This window comes from Mycteria americana, assembly GCF_035582795.1.
Source record: "Mycteria americana isolate JAX WOST 10 ecotype Jacksonville Zoo and Gardens chromosome Z unlocalized genomic scaffold, USCA_MyAme_1.0 Scaffold_18, whole genome shotgun sequence".
NCBI lineage: Eukaryota > Metazoa > Chordata > Aves > Ciconiiformes > Ciconiidae > Mycteria > Mycteria americana.
The window spans coordinates 9,599,942-9,621,012 of record NW_027445436.1 but is presented as its reverse complement, the minus strand read 5'-3'; the positions used below and the strand labels follow the sequence as shown (position 1 = coordinate 9,621,012).

General features: G+C 39.2%; 1 protein-coding gene across 1 annotated transcript in view; it reads right to left on the bottom strand.

Moving 5' to 3' along the window:
* PIK3C3 (phosphatidylinositol 3-kinase catalytic subunit type 3) overlaps positions 1-21,071 on the bottom strand; it is a 109,108-nt gene that overhangs the window by 65,928 nt on the left and 22,109 nt on the right. Inside the window, 7 exon segments of the mRNA XM_075488766.1 lie at positions 3,724-3,855; positions 5,486-5,602; positions 6,455-6,560; positions 10,200-10,267; positions 10,384-10,408; positions 18,922-19,076; positions 20,336-20,521. Coding sequence (XP_075344881.1) covers positions 3,724-3,855; positions 5,486-5,602; positions 6,455-6,560; positions 10,200-10,267; positions 10,384-10,408; positions 18,922-19,076; positions 20,336-20,521 — 789 coding nt within the window.

Genomic DNA, 21,071 nt, shown 5'->3' with positions numbered 1-21,071 from the left:
GAGCTCTCCTCATGTGCTGCTGCAGAGTTTGCTACCTATGTGCTTTTAGCTTTCCTTTCTACTTTTGGGATCGAGTGCCTAAAATGAAAACAATCGTGTTGCTTTGTAAGTGTTTAAGGCGTCTCTTGGCTCTATGTGATATAGGATTCTTCTGCTAGTTTTGGAGTTGAGATCATTGCCTTCATTCATGTTCTGTAAATAATTACACTTGCAGGCTTCCCCCTGCAAGAATACTGGATGCTTATAAGTTTGAGGAGGATACAAAAAGAATAGTCACAAATTAACCAGCAGTTGACAAGTCTTAAGAATCTGAGCTCTATTTATATTTTTTTAAAAAAAAAACTTATAAAAAAATCCCTCAAAATAAAATGTAATTAATGTCTATTGTCTTTATATTACAAGTGAGATAGGACACTTTTTAGTGATATTTAGTACTTCATTAGTCAAAATCATTATCTTTCCTCTTTGTCTGAGGCGGTCTTAAGAATTTGCTGCTGGAGTCTTCACGGAGTCTGTAAATCGTTGAACAAATGAACAATTAATGCATCATTGAATTTACTGTAAAGACATCATCTTACACAATAGCCAAGTGAAGCTTTCAATTTGTTCATGTATAATGCTGCACTGAATTTCCAATGGCCTTGCTCTTAACAGTAATATAAGTTGTCAAAACAAAAAAACAAAACAAAACAAAAAAAACTAAAAAAGCCAAAACCACTACACAGGTATTATGACACATACTTAAACAGCAGATTTTGGCCTAATGCCACACAGTTTTTCATTTGAAATGCCCTTCAGCATGTTTTCTTGTTTATCAATAGATATTTATTCTTTTACTGCCTCCAAAATAGGCCTACGAGGAATCTGTGCTGTCTACTGCAGCAGTTAAGAGTTTTTTAATAAGGTTGGTTATTATAATAACTGTTGTGTATCAGCATTCTATATGTCACTCTGTAGTAAGTAAAGCTCTTGAATAAAGCAATCTAGATATTTTGGCATCAGCTTGGTATTGTTCTTTTGTAACAATACTGTAAATTGAGTTCAGTTCAAAGCTGTGTTATGAAGCCTTTAGTTTAGTTTCTAATGCATCTCTAATCTATTATTTTATCAGATATTTTACAGACCTTTTTATGTAGTACTTGTCTCCTTAATGGTTATCAAAACCTGTTGTCTCAAAAGTAAATAAATGTAACATTTAGAATAAATTAATGGTGTTGTACAATAGTGCTCAAGAGGAGAAAAAGTGCATACTAATTTCAGTTGATACTAATGAAGACTGGATAGCCATTTCTCCCTGGAGAGTAATTTTCATTTTAGCAGCATTATTTATTTCTGTAGAGGAAGGAAACAATCTCCAGTTGAAATGACTAATTTCACATTTTATTTCCCTTGTAAATTTACAAGTCAAGTCAGTTGCATTCAGGACTCATGTTAAGCAGTGATTACAAAAGTGAAAGCTTGGGGGATGAGGGGTGTCCCACTGTCTCATCCCACTCGGTGGGTTGCGAGATGGGTGAATCTTTTCGATTCCCCGAGGCTTTGTGTACCGACAAAAGCCGATCTCTGCTTGACAGAGCCGTGTGGTCGGTAGAGTCACAACAATGACTCAGAGGAACAGTCTGGCCAGCAACTTTATGAACTGGCGAATTCCACAAACGGACAAACTTAACGAACTGGCGAGCTCAACGAACGAACAGAGGCGATTTGGCAATGGAGCTATTTTCCGGGCAACCCGTCACAATTTATCCCAAACTTGCATATATTGGAAGAGCAGAGGAAGAGAGAAGGGAGAAACGGAAAGGAGAAGAGAGGAGGAAAGAGAAAGAGAAAGTATCACCACAAGGCTTCTGTTTTCCTCCTATTTAATGCAAGAATAAAATAGGGAACATCTACCAGCAGGATTGTGTAGATTGGATGAAAACATTTGTCAAGGGGCAGATAGAGTTGGTTTCTATGCCGTTTGTTCTCCTGAAGGGTTGTGAAAATTGACCCTTAAATCGTATTCACACTAAAAGTTGACACAAGTTTGTAAAACCTTGTTTTCGTGACAAGATCTTTCCGACGTTGCCTCCAACCTGAGGTGCAGGAGCATGGAATTAAAGCAGCATACTCTTCAAAGAGACTAACTGGTTGTCGTGGTTTATCCCCAGCCAGCAGCTAAGCACCATGCAGCTGCTCGCTCACTCCCCCCCAGTGGGATGGGGGAGAGAATCAGAAGAGCAAAAGTAAGAAAACTTGAGGGTTGAGATAAAAACAGTTTAATAGGGAAAGCAAAAGCTGCGCACGCAAGCAAAGCAAAGCAAGGAATTCATTCACTACTTCCCAGGGGCAGGCAGGTGTTCAGCCATCTCCAGGAAAGCAGGGCTCCATCACGCGTAATGGTTACTTGAGAAGTCAAACGCCATCACTCCAAATGTCCCCCTTCCTTCTTCTTCCCCAGCTTTATATACTGAGCATGACGTCATGTGGTATGGAATAGCCCTTTGGTCAGTTTGGATCAACTATCCTGGCTGTGTCCCCTCCCAGCTTCTTCTGCACCTGGCAGAGCATGGGAAGCTGAAAAGTCCTTGACTAGTACAGCAACAACTAAAACATCTCTGTATGATCAACACTGTCTTCAGCACAAATCCAAAACATAGCCCCATACCAGCCACTATAAAGAAAATGAACTCTATCTCAGCTGAAACCAGGACACTGGTATATAAAGAAGCAAGCCAAAGCTGGGAAACCAAGAGATGGTATGGTAGAAAACTATGCAAAAGTGTTCATCTCTGATTTTAAGTAAACACAAATTATATCACAGTCAACAAGCAGCCTGTCAAAGTTGGAAACTACTAGGTATAATAAGTTTGTGTCCTAGTAGAGATGATGGATTGACACGAGTTACCACAGCAGCTTGAACATTTTTTAATTGGCAGAAAATACCTCCTGGACATAGGCCTGACTGGTAAAGCTCATTTTGGTCATCTTAAAATTAGATCACAGTCACCTATATGAGTTGAAAGTAAATTTATAAAGAGGTCCTACGTCACTAGACACAGGTAATAACTTACATTCCAGGCATTAGCTTACATTCCAAGTAGCATAGGAAGCAAAATAACCCCAGCCCTTTCAACAGCACATTGATTGTTTATTAACTAGATTAAGGTATGGCCATATGATCACAAGCAACTGCTATGGATTGGTTTAAGAACTTACCAACCATAGGGATACAGGATCTACCTGTCAGCCCACTGCAATTGCATGAAATGGACCACCTTATTGCTTTCCAGTCTCTACCAATTTAACAGTTTTATTTTGCAATGGAATAGACACATACATCTAGCTGAAATGCAGCACACCTGACTTGATTTGTATGATTCTGATCGTAAGTGGTATTCCTGTTGAACACAGAAGTTCAGAGAAATTCTGAACTAGGAAGCATGCCTTCACCTTGAGGACTTCATAAACTTTATAAACTGCATCAGTCTTATAAAAGCTGCTTTAAAGTTAATGTGTGAACTTACATTAACTTGAAAAAAAACTTTAACTTGAAAAAAACATTAACTTGAAAAAAAAAAAGAGTTTCACAAAGAAAATAAAGGGTTGTTTAACCACTTTAAGAGCACGTTACAGTTACATTTTGCCTTGACTATTTCAGCCCCTTTAAATCTTTCAACTGATGTTTCTAAGCTTACTGCTCATAAGATTTGTTTGTATTTCAGCTATTCAGATCTCATTTACCTTGAAGAGTATGGCTTTTTCAGGGATTATATCTTTAATTTTCACCTGAGGTTCCAGAGGAAGTGGAATAAGTTCCATATCTGCTAAATTCATCTTTTCATTATCTGCTAACAATGCCTGAAGCCTCTCATTCTAAAAGAATAAAAGAATAAAAACTTGTTTAAAAAAAAAACAAAACACACACAACATAAAACACATACTAGGTATATATGAACAGTAAAAGAGTCTTTTAACAAAGGATATATTATTAGTAAATATTCAATTATTAAATTCTTTACTCTTCCAAAGAATCAAGGTTTCACTCTTAAAATCCAGTGAAATAAAAATTCTCCATTTGCAGTAATCTGAATAAGAACACAAATGTTCCATCTAGTCTGAGTATAATCTAGCAATTTTATAAGTGCCAGGTATAATAGTATTACAAAAATGTATTTCTAATTGCCTACACAAGTAGCAGGATGATTTATTTTCTATACCAGTACCAAATGTTAGTTCTGTTTCAGGACCTTGATTTCAAGTCTTCAGCTCTGATTCTTTAAATCCCTGAACTCAAGGAGATTCCCTACCACCAATGAACCAAATTGCCAACAGCTTGCATAGATCTGATTTCAGAGCTTATTCTACATTCCTACATCTGTAGTTACCAGAAATACAACACTAGTCAGTTTTCGAGTTCTTTATGCTTGGTGTCCTACATAATAAAAGGTCAAATACACAAAAGTCTCTAGTCTTTTCCCCTACCGAATATAATGGGCATAAATACAGACACACAGCGAGGTAGCCCACTACTGTTGGGAATGCTTCTATTGGTTAATTGCTAGTAGCTACATTTTAATCCAAAAATCAAAGCCATGTGTTTCTTAGTTTTACAGAAATATCATGGTGATTATAAAAAAAAAAAAAAAACGTTTGACAGAAAACTATCAATGTATTGCACAGGCAGGAAATACATTCTTATGAATTGAAAAACCCTCCTCTTTTAGTGATTACACCTTTATTACTGATACATAGCACATTCACAACATTTCATAAAAATGATACAACGCTTAAGTGTTTCATTTTCCTGCACAAATATACCCCACAGATTTAAAGAGAGAAGGTGAAAAAAATTACACTAAAAAAATCCATGCTTAAAAATACTGATGTGTGTCAGAGGAAAAGAAAATACATGAATAGAAATTCCTTTGGCATTTCTGCTTCCTCCTCATACCTGTCTGTCAAGTTCAACTTGAAATATTTTAACTAAGAAGGACAAAGCTTCTTAAAATGCACCTATGATAGCAATTCTTTTCCTCAAGATGCAACAGGTAACTTTCAGAGAAGGCCAAGTTCTGCTAAACACACACCTTATATAAGAATAGTTTTGTTGCTCTTGGAATAAATGAAACCTTGCTGCTAGTCAAATTTCATTATCTATCCCGGCATAATTCTCACACCACAATAACCTCTGCTCCCTTCCCACATCCCCCACAATTTGTTCACTGTTATATCATCAACTATTCAATTATTCCCATATCTTCCTTTTACCAAAATATCCTGAGATTTTTCTCAAGGGTCTCTTCTTTTTCATCTACAAACTTTCAGAACACTTTTGAACTTTGACTCATCTAAACCTCTCCTAAGTTTGTTTAAAGTTTGTTAAAATTATTACAGGACAGGCAGACATCTGTTATAAATCTCAGTGATAAGAATTTTTACTGAAAAGCTAATATTCCTATTGTCAAATTCTAGCCAGAGATAAGTTTTCCAATCCTTTAGTTACCTTTTTCTTATGATTCTCACTTTCACGCTGCACTGCTTTCATTACGTGAACCAACGGATCTACAAATGTCTGCTGGGCTGCCAACAACAAACACATAACTCTGATAGACTTATCACCCTAAGTGAATTAAAAGAAAGAAAATTAGTTCTTTGTTCTGTAATTATTTTATCTAGAAATTATTCCTTTATTTCTTAGGCCTTTGGGCTTTTAAGAGGTAAGTGAATAAAGATCAATTTCCTGTCAATTCAAAAGGTATTTTCTGTAAAACACAATCAGAATCACTGTAGCTGGCAATCAATTATCTGACCTACCAGTGCACTTCAATTTGCATCAACAGTTTCAGTGGTGAACAGTCATGCACGACAAACCTATTCACACAGCCAAAATAAGTTAGTAAGGATAAGCACATGGAATATTCTTATGAAGCATAAGAGTCAGATTTGAATAACATCCCTAAAATGAGAATTAAGATATGAAGTGTGAGATACACTAAAATCAGAAAAGACTGCACATCTGCTATAAATTATAGATTACAATTCACAGAAGTGGTTTTTTGTTTTGTTTTTTTCCCCCTGCTGCTCCAGTACTCTCTGCTGCCGATACACAGAACAACACTGTTCGTGAATTCAAAAGACAGGTCTCTTGTCTCAATTTGCACTGCAAGGACAAGTGCTTCCAATAAAGAAACAGTAAATAAAATAGACTGATTACACAAGGCAGAGGATTTTAGAACCAGTATGTTACTAACAGGAACAAGCAATAAAACAGGAAAAAAGTTCTCAATACTTGTTCTTTTCTTCTTCAGTAGTTTCTTTGGTTTGCCACAAACTCAAAATTCAAGCAAAAGTGGAAGCTTTTTTTAAAGTTTCAATACATATGACACGAAAAACTGTCCTCCTAGACACCTGTGCCTTTTTAAAGAATAACTATCCCAAAACACCTATGTATTTCCTTACACAAAGGCATTACCTTCAGCAAAGCCCGACTAAATCTTCTCATCACATTTAAGTATATTTCATGAGTCTTTGGGTCCCTCTGCTGAGTGTCTTGGTCTTCACATTCCACTGTTACATACCTGCAGCATAAAAACAATCCAAGTTATGCTGTACTCTGGTGCTACACAATTTGAGTGAAATACAGCAGCCCTGCATTATAGGCCTGGAACTAAGAATAAAGTTGATGTTTGAATGAGATATCAATCAATAGGCAAACTCTTCAAAATTGCATAGTCAAATTCCCATTTGGATCAGGAGAGTCCAAAGTTTCTGGGGTCTTTCACTTACAGTGAAGTGGCATCACTTAAACAGGACAAGTCAGAAATCCAAATCATATGAACACTTCAACCAAGCAGTACACGTGGGAGGACTGGGCATTCCACTGTGCTACTACCCTCTACATAATGCAGTGGCTGCAAACTTGCTATTCAAGTATACCTGCAAAACCAGGAAGAATCTCACCCTACCTGTTACTTATTTTACCATTAGCAATGGTGGAAGAGACAGTATTGGTCCTGAAGCAGCTCTGCAAAGTCTACATTCCAAAATAAGATTTCATTTCTAAAATTATGATTCGAGTACAAGATTTAAACAGTACAATTTGGAACTGTTATACTGAAAATTTAATTTATGTTAAGCAGTTGTTTGGAAAGCTTTTGTGCTTATTTCTATTCACAGCGCTGACAAGCAAAAAGTAGCTATGCATGGAAGGTCTTCTTTCTGTAGACCAATATATCTCCTAGTATTATCCAGTAAAAACATAACACCCCACTATTAATAAAGGGAAGAAATTAGCAAGTTAGTCAATTTTCAAACACTGCATTTGAATTTAAAAGCGACTCCACACATTCAAACACACTTGGACTTTACATTGACAGCTAGAATTACCCATTCCTTATGCACTTGTGCAGAATCTCTTTGCAAAAGAATGATTACAAGACAAGATTAGAGGTCTGTCATTTGCAGCTGATCAGATTTCACTAGTCTTATTTATAAATACACAGTACATTATATACATTGAAATAAGGTATATGTAACTTATTCCATGAGTATTATCTCAATGAAATCTATAACTAGAGATGACTTAGAACGTGGCAAATATATTGTTCTACACTGTTCCCTCACTAAAGTGACAAAATTAGATTGCAGTAATATGTGTATAAAAATAAGCCCATATTTACAAAGTCTGTGCACCAAAACTTCAAGGAAAACAGGAAGTCATGAATTGAAACATGACATTTTCATCTTCATTTGTTAAAAAGCCCTAGACTTTCTCAAAGCTATCTTGAAACAAGGAATAAGAGTAATGCTTCATACTTGGATAGGTAATCTCATACATCCAAAGCAGAGACAGAAAAAAGCAGTAGCATTGACTTCTGTAGCCGCTGTTAAAGTGGGGATTTTTTTTTGTATGCTTTTTGGTGGGTTTTTTTGATTTTTTTTTTTTCTTTTCAGTCGTAAGACAAAAACTTCAGAGTTCTGGATGCTTTGAACTTTCTGTTGACTGAAAGTCTGAGATGTTGTGAAATGTAAGTGCACGGTTTCTATCAATGTGATAGAAATAAGCTAACCTACTAACACTTATCTTAAATGAAGAATATTTGATTAGGTCAAGCATTTGGCTTCCACCCACATGAATTAGGCCTGCAATTATTTTAATCATTTAAATTTAATAGCACTTTTTCCTGAAGCCAAACATTATCTTTGGCCACTGCAATACAAGTATGTATACTAAGGAACTGTAGTTAAGTCATGCACTTAAATATTTTAAATTTAAGCTACTGAAAAACCAATGAAATAATAAAACTTAAAAAGACATTTACAAATGGAGTCACTCTCAGGGTAGGTTAGGATTCTTGTAAGAATTTTGTAAGAACAGTTTAGTAGGTTTACATCACATATCACACTGTTCCTAATTCACAGCTTATCTGTGGTTAATATTCATAGCACATTAACATATAATAACATGTATTAGTATTTTTAATTATTAGATACATCTACAAAGGATACAAATTAGAATCATTTGACTTAAGTTTAGCCATGTAAAAAGCATCTAAGCTCTCTATTTTAAAATACACATGTATATACAAGTAAATAGGTGTACGTGTTGTGTATATATGTATACATTTATATATGCATATACACACGCTTTCACAGCATACAGCTCTATTAACCTCAGCTTTCTTCAAATGAGATAATTCTATCGGCAAATGCTTACTCAGAACGCATGCAGATAACTAGTTTAGGCATCTAATTTAATTCCACTGAAGTGAGACAAGATCCTTAGCTGAGTAATCTTACCTCTCCACTATCTAGATGAACTATTCACAACTAAAGTTCCCCCTTAAGAAAGCACACATCTACAATGACATTTTGTTTGTACTCATAGCATAACCACAAATGGAATCTAAAAAATAATTAGGTTAGCACAAAAAAGTTAGTGCTTTATGAACCTTCATAAAGTACACTCTTGATTAATACTAAAGTGCATAACCTTAATATTCTAGCCAATACTGTCAAAAACTATGAACGCAAACCAAACAGAAAAGCAAAGCAGAAGATAAAGTTTATCTCCTTCCCACCACCATAAACAAACTGAATTATAACTTATGAACTATAGTTAGGCTTTTTATTTTTTTTTTAAACACTGTACTTAATGCCCTACAAACCTGTCGCGGATGGAGTGAGGGTGCACTTCACTCGCAGGAGAGAAATAAAAATATAGTTTATTGATACATAATAGGGAGTTAACAAAGTTCAATGCGACAGTGGTTTAACAAGACTTGATGGCGAGGTGCACTCGATTATTTACTGCATAGAGGACAGGGTCAGACAAAACTGTCAGGGAGACCCTCCCGTTGAGTCATGAGGTTCGGAAAAGGATCCCCTTGCTTTCTAAACTCCTTCTCAGAGAGGAGTCTAGGTGCGGCTAGATCCAGTCCTAGTCCCAGACTTGGTCAACGGTTTATGTCTAAAGGATTATATATGTGCACAATCAATCCTTTCTATCACTTAGCTAAGATTTCAAAGTTTAGCATGCTATTAGTCACTTACCGAGGATCTGTTGCGGCAAGGAATCTCTCAACCTCGAGGAGTAACCTTGAGAGGCGTCCCTACTCAAGGAGAGATCCTGGCGTGCAGCCCGCTGCCATGCAGGAGAGCTCAAAGGGCTCTTGGGCTGCTCACTATTTATGGGGGATAAGATGATTGACCCATAGTCATATTTGCATGCCGACCACAGGTTTTAGTTTCTTGGGTGGGTGCACAACACAATAGCCCTAGGCACAACACAATAGCCCTACACAGGCTATTGTTGGGCTAATAGCCCAACCCTTAGGCTATTGTGTTGTTATCTGTCTCCTGAATCCACTTTGAGCTGATGGTGACCAGATGCATCCATTACAATCACCACTGGTGATTATCACCTAAGCAGGGTTGCAGGAGATAAAGATCAGGGGCAGGGGAAGCACACCGTCACAAAACCACCTTCCTTTGTCTAACAGTAAAGCACATTTGTGCATTTTAAAAACCAGCAGCCTCCTTTTAGTAATTATTCTGTTCAACTGCATATTGTTTTAAATCTACTACTTCATCCTGACAGAAGTTGAGATTCTCAAGTTATCAAGACAGGTCATCTTTTGCTATGCATCCTTCTGGGCATTATAGCTTTGATTTCAATTAGACATTGATACAGTATGAATAAATAGTTTCTAACATACCAGTATAAGTAGTTTGCCAATGTGGAATTTTTACATGCTCATGAAATCAAGAAAGTGCAAAGGTCTTGCTAGAAGGGATTTAAGAAAAGTAAAATTAAGTTATAAGGAAGTCTAAGCACTTGAGAGAGAGAGAGATGAAGTTAAAGAAAAACCCCAAATAATTGCAGGGAGTTTTAAGAGGTACATTGCCTTCTAAAATCTGATCCAACCTAATATTTAAATTGTATTAGTTTTAATATTACTCCAAATCCAGCAACAACACAAGTAAAAAAGGTCTGCTACTACAGTAATATACTTAGCAACATGTCAAAAGTACATTATGTTCTCCAACAATAAACCTTTAATCTAAAGTTTCTATTGTTGCCGTGAAAAGCCGAAATCAGAACTCAATAGTCGGGATGACTATTAAGCAGGTATTCTTTATTGCAGCACTGGGGATCGCTCCGCCACAAGTGCTCCGACAAACAAGCAAGATCACAGAGGTTATATGTTGCAAAATATACATATTCATAAGATTAATTTATATAAACATGAGATTTCTTGGAACTCATTAATATATGTAAATGTCCCTGACGCATGCATACTTAAGTCCTTAGGTGGTCGTTAGGGATCCTCTGGTGGTCGTTGGAGGAAGTCAGTAGTCTTCATCACTCTGACCGCTGACTGAACTTTGTCTTTACGCATGCTCAGTCCATCTTTGTCTTGCTCATACTTTCCTTGCATATCCAAAATCAGGTGGTTCTTGTGTAGTTTCTCCTTATCAGCCCTTTCCAGGGACACAGGGCCTGAAGAATTCCTTTTTATCTGTCTTCATTGCAACTATCTCAGCTAACCAAGGATTTAACACAGGCAAAGCATTCTTACTCTAATGATTAGGTCAAATAAAGAAAGCTCGTTAGCAATTCTGCTATCTAAGCTTCCTTACTTAAGGCCAACAATACTGGCAAGCTAGGCCAAATTATCTGCGAAAGGGAGACTAAAAGGAAACATTGAGCAACCAAGATATTTACAGCATTTCTTTTTTGTCTTTGGGGATTTTAGCTCTTTTCATTCCCCCCTTTTCTTTAAACTTTGTAAATTCTTTTACAAAGGTTCTAAATTAAAAGTCATTACTACTTCCACATATTTCTTTCAATTATTCGCTTTACACAGCCAACACAAATGGCAAGGATGATAACAATTATTATCTAACATTAAATTGTTAGCATCCTCTTCACACAAACTTTTACACACTAGTAAACAAGCGCATAGCAGCATCAGTAAAACTATTTTCGGGTCAATCTTACGGACGTTGGTCCCGTAGGCTGAGATTTCCATGGTCCATTAGGTGCTTTCTTAATTCTCGAATAGTGGATCCACGCAGCGTGCTTCTCAAGCTTAACTGCAGTGTAGGTTGTGAGCAGAACTTGAAAAGGGCCACTCCATTTCTCTTCAAGAGGGTCACCTGAAATATTTTTAACATAAACCCAATCCCCAGGTTTAAACAAGTGCACCGGAGAATCTAAACCCCACGCTCTGGTAGATACCACTAATTTATTTACTTCTTGTAATTGTTTTCCTAATGCTATTAGATATTGCCGTAAGCTAATTTCCCCTGCTTGGGTGAGATCTTGCCCTCGATATCTGGTTTGAAATGGTCTCCCATATAAAATCTCAAAGGGACTCAATTTCTCTTTAGTCCTTGGTTTAGTTCGAAGTCTCAATAATGCAATTGGGAGGGCCTGATCCCATCTCAAGTTGGTTTCCTGACAAATTTTGCTCAATTGTGTTTTTATCATATGGTTCATTTCCTCTACCTGTCCACTTGCTTGTGGGCGGTAGGCTGTATGCAATTTCCAATTAATTTCTAAAAACTTACTAGCTTGCTGAACTACCTGTGACACAAAGTGTGGCCCTCTGTCAGAGGAGATAACTTCTGGCACTCCAAACCTAGGAATAATTTCTCTTAATAAAACTTTTGTTACTTCTCGAGCTTTATTTGTTCTGCAAGGGAAAGCTTCAGGCCATCCAGAGTAGGTATCGGTTAACACCAACAGATACCTATACCCCCCTTTTCTAGGGAGCTCCGAAAAGTCTATTTGCCAGTTTTGACCTGGAACATTTCCTTTGCCTATGCTTCCAAATTTTACACGATTTTCTACCTTTGGGTTATTTTTCAAACATGTCTCACACCTATCAACCACACTTTTCACAGTTTGAAACAAATTTCTAGCCACTATCTGCTTAGTGAGAGAGTTATACAGAGCTTCAGTTCCCCAGTGAGTTTTATCATGTTGCCCACAGTAGTCTAAAGGGGATTATTATCCTGTTATCTTTTAACACTGCCCATCCTGATAGGCCAATTTTAGCCTCTAAGTCAGTAATTAACTTCTGATCCTTTTCATCGTATTCAGCTGATTCAGGTAGTGGCAAAGATTTTTCAGGAATTAAACTTAGTATCTCACCTTGTTCCGCTGCTTGCCTTGCTTCATAATCAGCCAACTTATTTCCCACTTCCCTGTCAGTGTTACCTTTCTGATGTCCTTTGCAGTGCATAATTGCCACTGCTGACAGAAGTTGCACAGCCTCTAAAAGTCGCAGTATTATATCAGCGTGTTTTATACCTTTCCCTTGAGCGGTTAAGAGTCCTCGCTCCTTCCAAATTGCTCCGTGAGCATGCACTACGCCAAAGGCATATTTTGAATCTGTCCATATATTCACACGCAATCCTTTGGCAAGCTCCAGTGCTCTCACTAAGGCAACTATTTCGGCTCGTTGTGCAGATGTGCCTTTAGGGAGTGACTTTGCTTCCACCACCTGATCTGTGGCGGTCACAGCATATCCTGCCATTCGAACTCCATTCTTTACAAAACTACTCCCATCGGTATACCAAGTGTGGTCAGCTTCTTCCAGTGGCTCATCCTTCAGGTCAGGCCTGCTTGCGTATACGGTCTCAATGGTTTCTATACAATCATGTACAACAGTCTTCATTTCCTGCTTATTACTTAGAAAAGAAGCGGGGTTAATTACAGCAGATGTAACGATTTCAATATCGTCCTGTTCCATCAGGACTGCTTGATACTTCAGAAACCTTGATGGTGACAGCCAATGTCCTCCTTTTTGTTCCAAAACAGAAGTTACAGCATGTGAAGTATGCACAACCATCTTTTGTCCCAAGGTAAATTTTCGAGCTTCTTGAATGATCAAAACAACAGCGGCAACTGCCCGAAGGCATCCCGGCCATCCTTTACTTACCTCATCCAATTGTTTGGAAAAATATGCTACTGCTCGTTTATAAGGACCCAGCCTCTGGGCTAGAATTCCCAAAGCCACTCCTTGTCTCTCATATGAGAACAACCAGAAGGGCTTTGTTATGTCTGGCAGGCCCAAAGCTGGAGCTCTCATTAATTCCAATTTCAATTCTTTGAATGCCCTCTTGGCTTCATCAGTCCATGTTAACTGTGTCTGACTATTTTTCAACAGTTCGTACAAGGGTTTAACTAAAAGTCCATAATTATAAATCCATAATCGACACCAACCTGTCATTCCCAGAAAGGTTAGCAGCTCTTTTACTGTGGTCGGTTCTGGGGTCCTGCAAATGGCTTCTTTTCAGTCATTCCCGAGCTGTCTCTGTCCTTTAGAAATCACAAATCCCAAGTAGATTACTTCTTTTTTCAAGATCTGGACTTTCTGCAACGATACTCGATAACCACTTAGTCCAAGAAAATTTAACAAACTCACAGTCCATTCCTTACATTCTTCTTTTTCCGTAGCTATCAGAATATCATCCACATATTGCAAAAGGGTACCATTTCCTGGAGGCCTTTCCCAGACCTCTAATTCTTTAGCCAATTGATTTCCAAAAATTGTGGGGCTATTCTTAAATCCTTGAGGTAACACTGTCCAGGTTAGTTGGGTTTTCCGTCCTGAATCAGGGTTTTCCCACTCAAAGGCAAAAAAGTTGTGGCTTTCAGGGGCCAAGGTGAGGCAAAAGAATGCATCTTTCAGATCTAGTACTGTGAACCATTCATAGGTTTCTTTTAAACTGGTCAATAAAGTGTATGGGTTTGCCACTACCGGGTGCAAATCTTCAACTATCCGATTTATTGCCCGTAGGTCTTGCACCAATCGGTAGGTTTTGCCATCAGGCTTTTTGACAGGCAGAATGGGAGTGTTGTACTCTGAAGAGCATTCAGTCAATAATCCGAATTTTATAAATTCATCTATAATATGTTTCACTCCTCGTCTATCTTCCAATTTCAAAGGATATTGTTTCACCCTAATGGGTTGTGCTCCTTCTTTGAGTTTAACAACAACCAATTCCGCATTTTTAGCTTTTCCAGGTATTCCCGAGGCCCATACTCCTGGGTATACCTGGTCTTTTATTTCCTGCATAATTTCTTCTTCTCTAACTTGGGGTTCAGTGAGAACCAAACTTAAAATTTCAATGTGGTTTTCTTCTGGTATTTTAAATTCGATTTCCCCATCTTTAAATCTTATTTCAGCATTCAATTGTTCTAATAAGTCCCTTCCCAAAAGTGGTCTAGGAGCTTCAGGCAAGTAGAGGAATTTATGAATCCCTACACTTTTTCCAATTTTAAATTTCAATGGTCTTAGAAAGAAAGCCCTCTCAACCTGCCCTGTTGCTCCCACAATGTTAACAGTTTGTTTACTCACGGGCAATAAAGTCTGATTTAATACTGAAAATGTGGCACCTGTATCTATTAAAAAATTCTACAGGTTTTTCTTCTTTCCCTAGCTGAATTTTTACCAAGGGTTCTGCTAGGGAAGATTCCCCTGGTCCCCATCAATTTTCTTCCGTGTTGGCTACCATCACCGATGCCCAGTCTCGGGCAATCTTTTTTCCAGTGCCCCAGTTGTTTACAATAGACGCACTGATCTCTCAAGAGGGGTTGATTTCCTCTCTTCCCTCTAAGTGGGGCACTTGCACCACTTCTCATAACTCCTCTCCCCTCATTGCTGTTGCTCCGAGGGGGTATCTGACCTTCTACGGTGCGCAAAGCAGCTACTGTAGCATTAGCAATTGTTTTACCCATTTGTTTTTCCTTTCGACTATCTCTATTCCGATACACTTGCCAAGCAGTTTCCAATAACCTTTCCAAGTCCCTTGCATCTGCCCCTTGCACTTTCTGTAATTTCCTTCTCATATCATCCACCGACTGTCCCAGAAACAGAAATATTAGCTAGACCAATTTACTGATTTTGGGACAGCATTTCTTATTCCGTTACCGCACTAGTAAATTCCTGGTTCCCATCTGGTTAGGGTCCAAGCCGGGATTGGTAATTCCACTGTTCCCGGCAGAGTCCCAGCCAGCACCAGAGCCTGCACCTGAGTTCTAGCTGCTCTCACAACCATCTGTTTTTCTGATTCACTGAACACTGCATCCAGCATTGCATCCACAGCCTCCCAGTCAGGGTCCTGGGTTTTCACAATCAATTCAAATCCTTTAGCAACCCTCTCAGGGTCGTCCCGATAATTCCCTGCAGTAACTCGCCAGCCGTCCAAGTCTGCTAAAGTGAAAGGTACTTTAATTCTAACAGGTCCTCCCACTCCCATCGCTTGTCTTAAGGGAGCCTGTATCGCAGGTCCCACTTTGCTTCGGGTCCTGGTGGTTATGGGAGAAAACCTAATATCTGTTTCCTCTCTCTCTCTCATCTCCGGCTCTTCTCTCCCAACAGCACCCGCATCTCCTTCTCTATCACCTTCCCTTTCTAGCGGAGGCAAATAATCCTCTAACCTTTCATTCTGCGAACCAACTTTCAAACATCTCTGTCCAATGCTACACGCCGAGCAACACCTTTTCAATATCCTATTTTGCTTATTTCTCTCCTTTTCTATCGCCAAGACCATAGGGTCCTGGGGCGCCAAATTAATTCCGCACTCTTTCTGCCACTCAGGGTGATTCCGCAGAGTGAAAAACATATCTGCATAAACCACCTCATCCCATTTTCCTTCCCGCCGCAAAAATAACATGAGTTGCAACAAAGTATTATACTTCAAAGTTCCGTTCAAAGGCCATTTTTCACCATCTTCTAATTTGTACAGAGGCCACCACTGATCACAATATTTGATTAATGTTTTCTTATTCACACTCCCACCTGGTGGTCCCCCTATCTCTTTCCAGTGTGCTAAGATACATCCTAGGGGGCTTTTCTTTACAATACCACCACTTTGCTGTCCCCCAATTCTACCTTATTGATTCTGTACTTCCGTTATTCTCCCACAGATTATTTTAATAACCTCAACCTGTCGCGCTTTATTCTCCCACTCTGACCACGTTCCACAATTCTCACATTGAATAAACAATTCACAAGGAAAAGCGGTTCACATTCATTTTCAGGATGAGACGCACAGGTCTCCAGGTTTTCCACACTCACTTTGCAGTCACACTGTGTCTCAGTCACTCACCAGTCACACCAGAGTTAACTCAGCTCATTCACGCTTAGTTGCCGATTTCGCAGTGCCTAACGAATATATCCAAATTCAATACCAATAAACCAATATCCGAGTTTGGTGCCAGTAAATCCATACCGCCAACAGTACAAACTCATGCGGGTTTCATAAGTGTACCAATACCAAAAGGCACGTTCTTGCAGAAGTACAAGGCTTAACCCGTGCCTGTACCAACGTACCACCAACAGTACAAACTCATGCGGGTTTCATGAGTGTACCAATACCAAAAAGCACGTTCTTGCAGAAGTACAAGGCTTAACCCGTGCCTGTACCAACGTACTAAATACCAAATGTATACCCTCAGGCACTAGTAGCCTGGTATACGGCGCTCAGCGTAGGACGTCTCCTACGACTTATGAGAACCTTCCAAATGACCGGTCCCAAATTCCAAAACAGAAAAGATTTAAAGAATACCTTTTTCCTTTAGATGGTCCTTGTCTGCTCCCGCAGTGATCCGATTGAGGCGAGGAGTCCCTCTGGGAAATCCCGGGGGTACCCTAGGGAGTCCTGTTCTCAGCGGGTCCTGCAGCCGAGCAGAGCGGGTCCCACCTGGGTCGCCAAACTGTTGCCGTGAAAAGCCGAAATCAGAACTCAATAGTCGGGATGACTATTAAGCAGGTATTCTTTATTGCAGCGCTGGGCAGCACTGGGGATCGCTCCACCACAAGTGCTCCGACAAACAAGCAAGATCACAGAGGTTATATGTTGCAAAATATACATATTCATAAGATTAATTTATATAAACATGAGATTTCTTGGAACTCATTAATATATGTAAATGTCCCTGACGCATGCATACTTAAGTCCTTAGGTGGTCGTTAGGGATCCTCTGGTGGTCGTTGGAGGAAGTCAGTAGTCTTCATCACTCTGACCGCTGACTGAACTTTGTCTTTACGCATGCTCAGTCCATCTTTGTCTTGCTCATACTTTCCTTGCATATCCAAAATCAGGTGGTTCTTGTGTAGTTTCTCCTTATCAGCCCTTTCCAGGGACACAGGGCCTGAAGAATTCCTTTTTATCTGTCTTCATTGCAACTATCTCAGCTAACCAAGGATTTAACACAGGCAAAGCATTCTTACTCTAATGATTAGGTCAAATAAAGAAAGCTCGTTAGCAATTCTGCTATCTAAGCTTACTGGCAAGCTAGGCCAAATTATCTGCGAAAGGGAGACTAAAAGGAAACATTGAGCAACCAAGATATTTACAGCATTTCTTTTTGTCTTTGGGATTTTAGCTCTTTTCATTCCAGAAGTTGTCTTCCTTTCATGTAGTAAGGTCTGTGAGAGACTGAAAGAGTTAACGTCTCAAACATTGTGGCGACTTGAGGCGCTATTTGCATGGTGACGGCAGGTCAGCGAGCACCGGGTGGGGGAGAGCAAGAGCGGGACGTGGAGAGTGCGTCGGAGGACGCGCGGTTCCGGGTTCCGCCAGACCTTACCATGTATGGCCAGAGGTCACACAGAGTTGATCTGAGGAAGGGGCTTGCAACCGCCCAAGAGACCCCTCGCGACCACCCCCCTCCCCCAGCGCCTGCGCAGAAGATTGAGAACTTTCTAGAACAAGAACCATGTAAGTCCTGAAGGGGTGTATCTGGAGGCGGAGATTAGCTTATAAAAGACACGCCCTCCAGGGAACCACGCGCGCGCCCACCACTGGAGGATTGCCACATCTGTCATCGTTATCGCGGGATCCAAGGGTGGTGATACTTTTTCTTTCTCTTTCCTCCTCTCTTCTCCTTTCCTTTTCTTCCTTCTCTCTTCCAATATATGCAAGTTTGGGATAAATTCTGACGGGTTGCCCGGAAAATAGCCCCATTGCCAAATCACCTCTGTTCGTTCGTTGAGCTTGCCAGTTCGTTACGTTTGTCCGTTTGTGGAATTCGCCAGTTAATAAAGTTGCTGGCCAGACTGTTCCTCTGGGTCATTGTCGTGACTCTACTGACCACGCGGCTCTGTCTAGCAGAGATCGGCTTTTGTCAGTACACAAACCGTCAGGGAATTGAAAAGATTCACCCATCTCGCAATCCACCGAGTGGGACAAGACAAGGTCAAAGGCCACAACTTCGAGATTAAGAATGTTTGCTCTGTAAACTATCTATAGTCAACTTCTGTGAAAGCTCAGGGGTTAATTTTTTTTTTTTTTATGTCACCACTACAGATTATGAAATAGGATGTTGAATATGCAATGGTCCCTTAAAAAGGAGAAAGAATTTGAGGGCTTACAATGTTACATGTTTCTGCTTTTCTGCTGGAAATCTAAGCTTCTTACCTGTCTATTTCTGCACCATTAGTTCCAGATGTTGTCATGCTTTCTGACATTGAACCTTGACTGTCCCTCTTGCTAGGTTCCAGTCCATTCTTTATGTCATCAAAGTTTTCATATTTCAGTGCCTGGACTAACTGTAGCAGGTACATCAGCAAATCCTCATGGAGGAAAAAAATGAAAATTGAGGGGGTCAGTCAAAGCTGACTAGGACTCCATATGTTTTCAGAATTCTAATTTATAGAAAAACTTAGTCAGGATTTAGTGACCTATAAAGAAATGGAAATTGGGGTCTCCCTAGCAAGCAATATACAATAAGAAAAACTGGTGTAGGATGGAGTTTGACTCCCAAAAGATACCGAGTTATCACACTACTAATTTTTTGTTACTCAAAGGCAGTAAGTGCTAATTAAGTAAAATATTTAAGTACAATTACTACTTAAAGTTCTCTTTACTTAAGCTGCCCTACTTGTTTCCAGCATCCACAAAATAAACCTTTCAGTTTGTGGCTCCCAAGAAGAAAACTCAAGCATAAAATCTGGACCATGGTACCAGGAATTCAGATTCTCTCTTCTCTTATGCACTTTTTTTTTTTTTTTTGATCCCTTGTGTAGCTGAGGATTAAAAAAAAAAAAAAAAACACGTCTGATCTATTTTAGATTGAAGAATAGAATTTTAATCACTTGCTATTTATAATGAACTTGTTCCCTCCACTATTCAACTTGCTCTGTTTAGCGGCCTTTAAGTGTTTCATAAAAGGTACATTTTTCAAGTCAAAGCAGTATGACCTTGGCTATTGAAGTGGGCTTGCAAAAATTTGATATATTTATGCTCCCTATTTTAAACTCTATTGATTGCCAAGGATTCAAGAGTTATGGTAATACATTCAAAGTTTTTTTTTTTTTACTGTCAAAAGAAAATAAAAATATATAAATAATTAAAATTTAACAGATTAGCATCTATTAAGTGGGCTCTACTCACAAATCACAGCTCATCATATTCTAATCAGTATACAATTAGTAACACCTTATTTCCACTAATGTTTTTCTACTCACTTTCTTTAGCAAAAGAGTACGACGATATAATGATTCAATTTACCAGGTAGATTTGTTGGAAATCTTTTAGTAGACTATTTAAGCTCAAAGCTGTTCTATACAGCTCAACATTCAAAATTTATCACTGTTTTCTGGGGAGAACATATGCTTGTTTCAACTTGTTTGACAAAACCAGCTATCACTGGCTGTTCATACTAAGACAAGAGCTTATAGTAAATAGCATCACAGTGAATTTTTTTTTTTAATTTTCCATCACTATTATTTACTTAAATGCCTTAAAAAGTAGCAAACATTTCAAGTACTCAGTGAGACTAAAAATCCTGAGACCAGCTGACTTTCACATGTACCCACAGATCAACGAATACCTCATCATCAGCCTGCTGAAGCCTGGCAACGGCACAGCGCCGAACGGTTGGGTTGGTGAAGTGAGATGACAGAAGTTCTAGAGAGTCTTCCACATCCATAGGCTTCCACTTGCCCAGTAGCTCCAGTGCTTGCTTTGCCTCTTGTGGTAGGTCCCAGTTGACACATTTTAAGAATTTTGTCAAGGCCTAAATAGAAAGAGATTAGACAATTCATCAGTGAAAAAACAGGCTAAACAAATGATTTAGAATAGAATACAGACTATTTCAGTTGGAAGGGACATACAACAATCATCTAGTCCAACTGCCTGACCAATTCAGGGCTGACCAAAAGTTAAAGCATTTTATTAAGAGCATTGTCCAAATGCCTCTCAAACGCTGACAGGCTTGGGGCATCGACCACCTCTCTAGGAAGCCTGCCTGTTCCAGTGTTTGACCACCCTCTTGGTAAAGAAATGCTTCCTAATGTCCAGTCTAAACCTCCCCTGGCGTAGCTTTGAACCATCCCCACAGGTCCTATCACTGGATACCAGGGAGAAGAGATCAGCACCTCCCTCTCCACTTCTCCTCTTCAGGAAGCCGTAGAGAGCAATGAGGTCGCCCCTCAGCCTCCTTTTCTCCAAACTAGACAAGCCCAAAGTCCTTAGCCACTCCTCATAGGACATTCCTTCCAGCCCTTTCACCAGCTTTGTTGTCCTCCTCTGAATTCAAGGACATCCTTCTTAATTTGTGGGGCCCA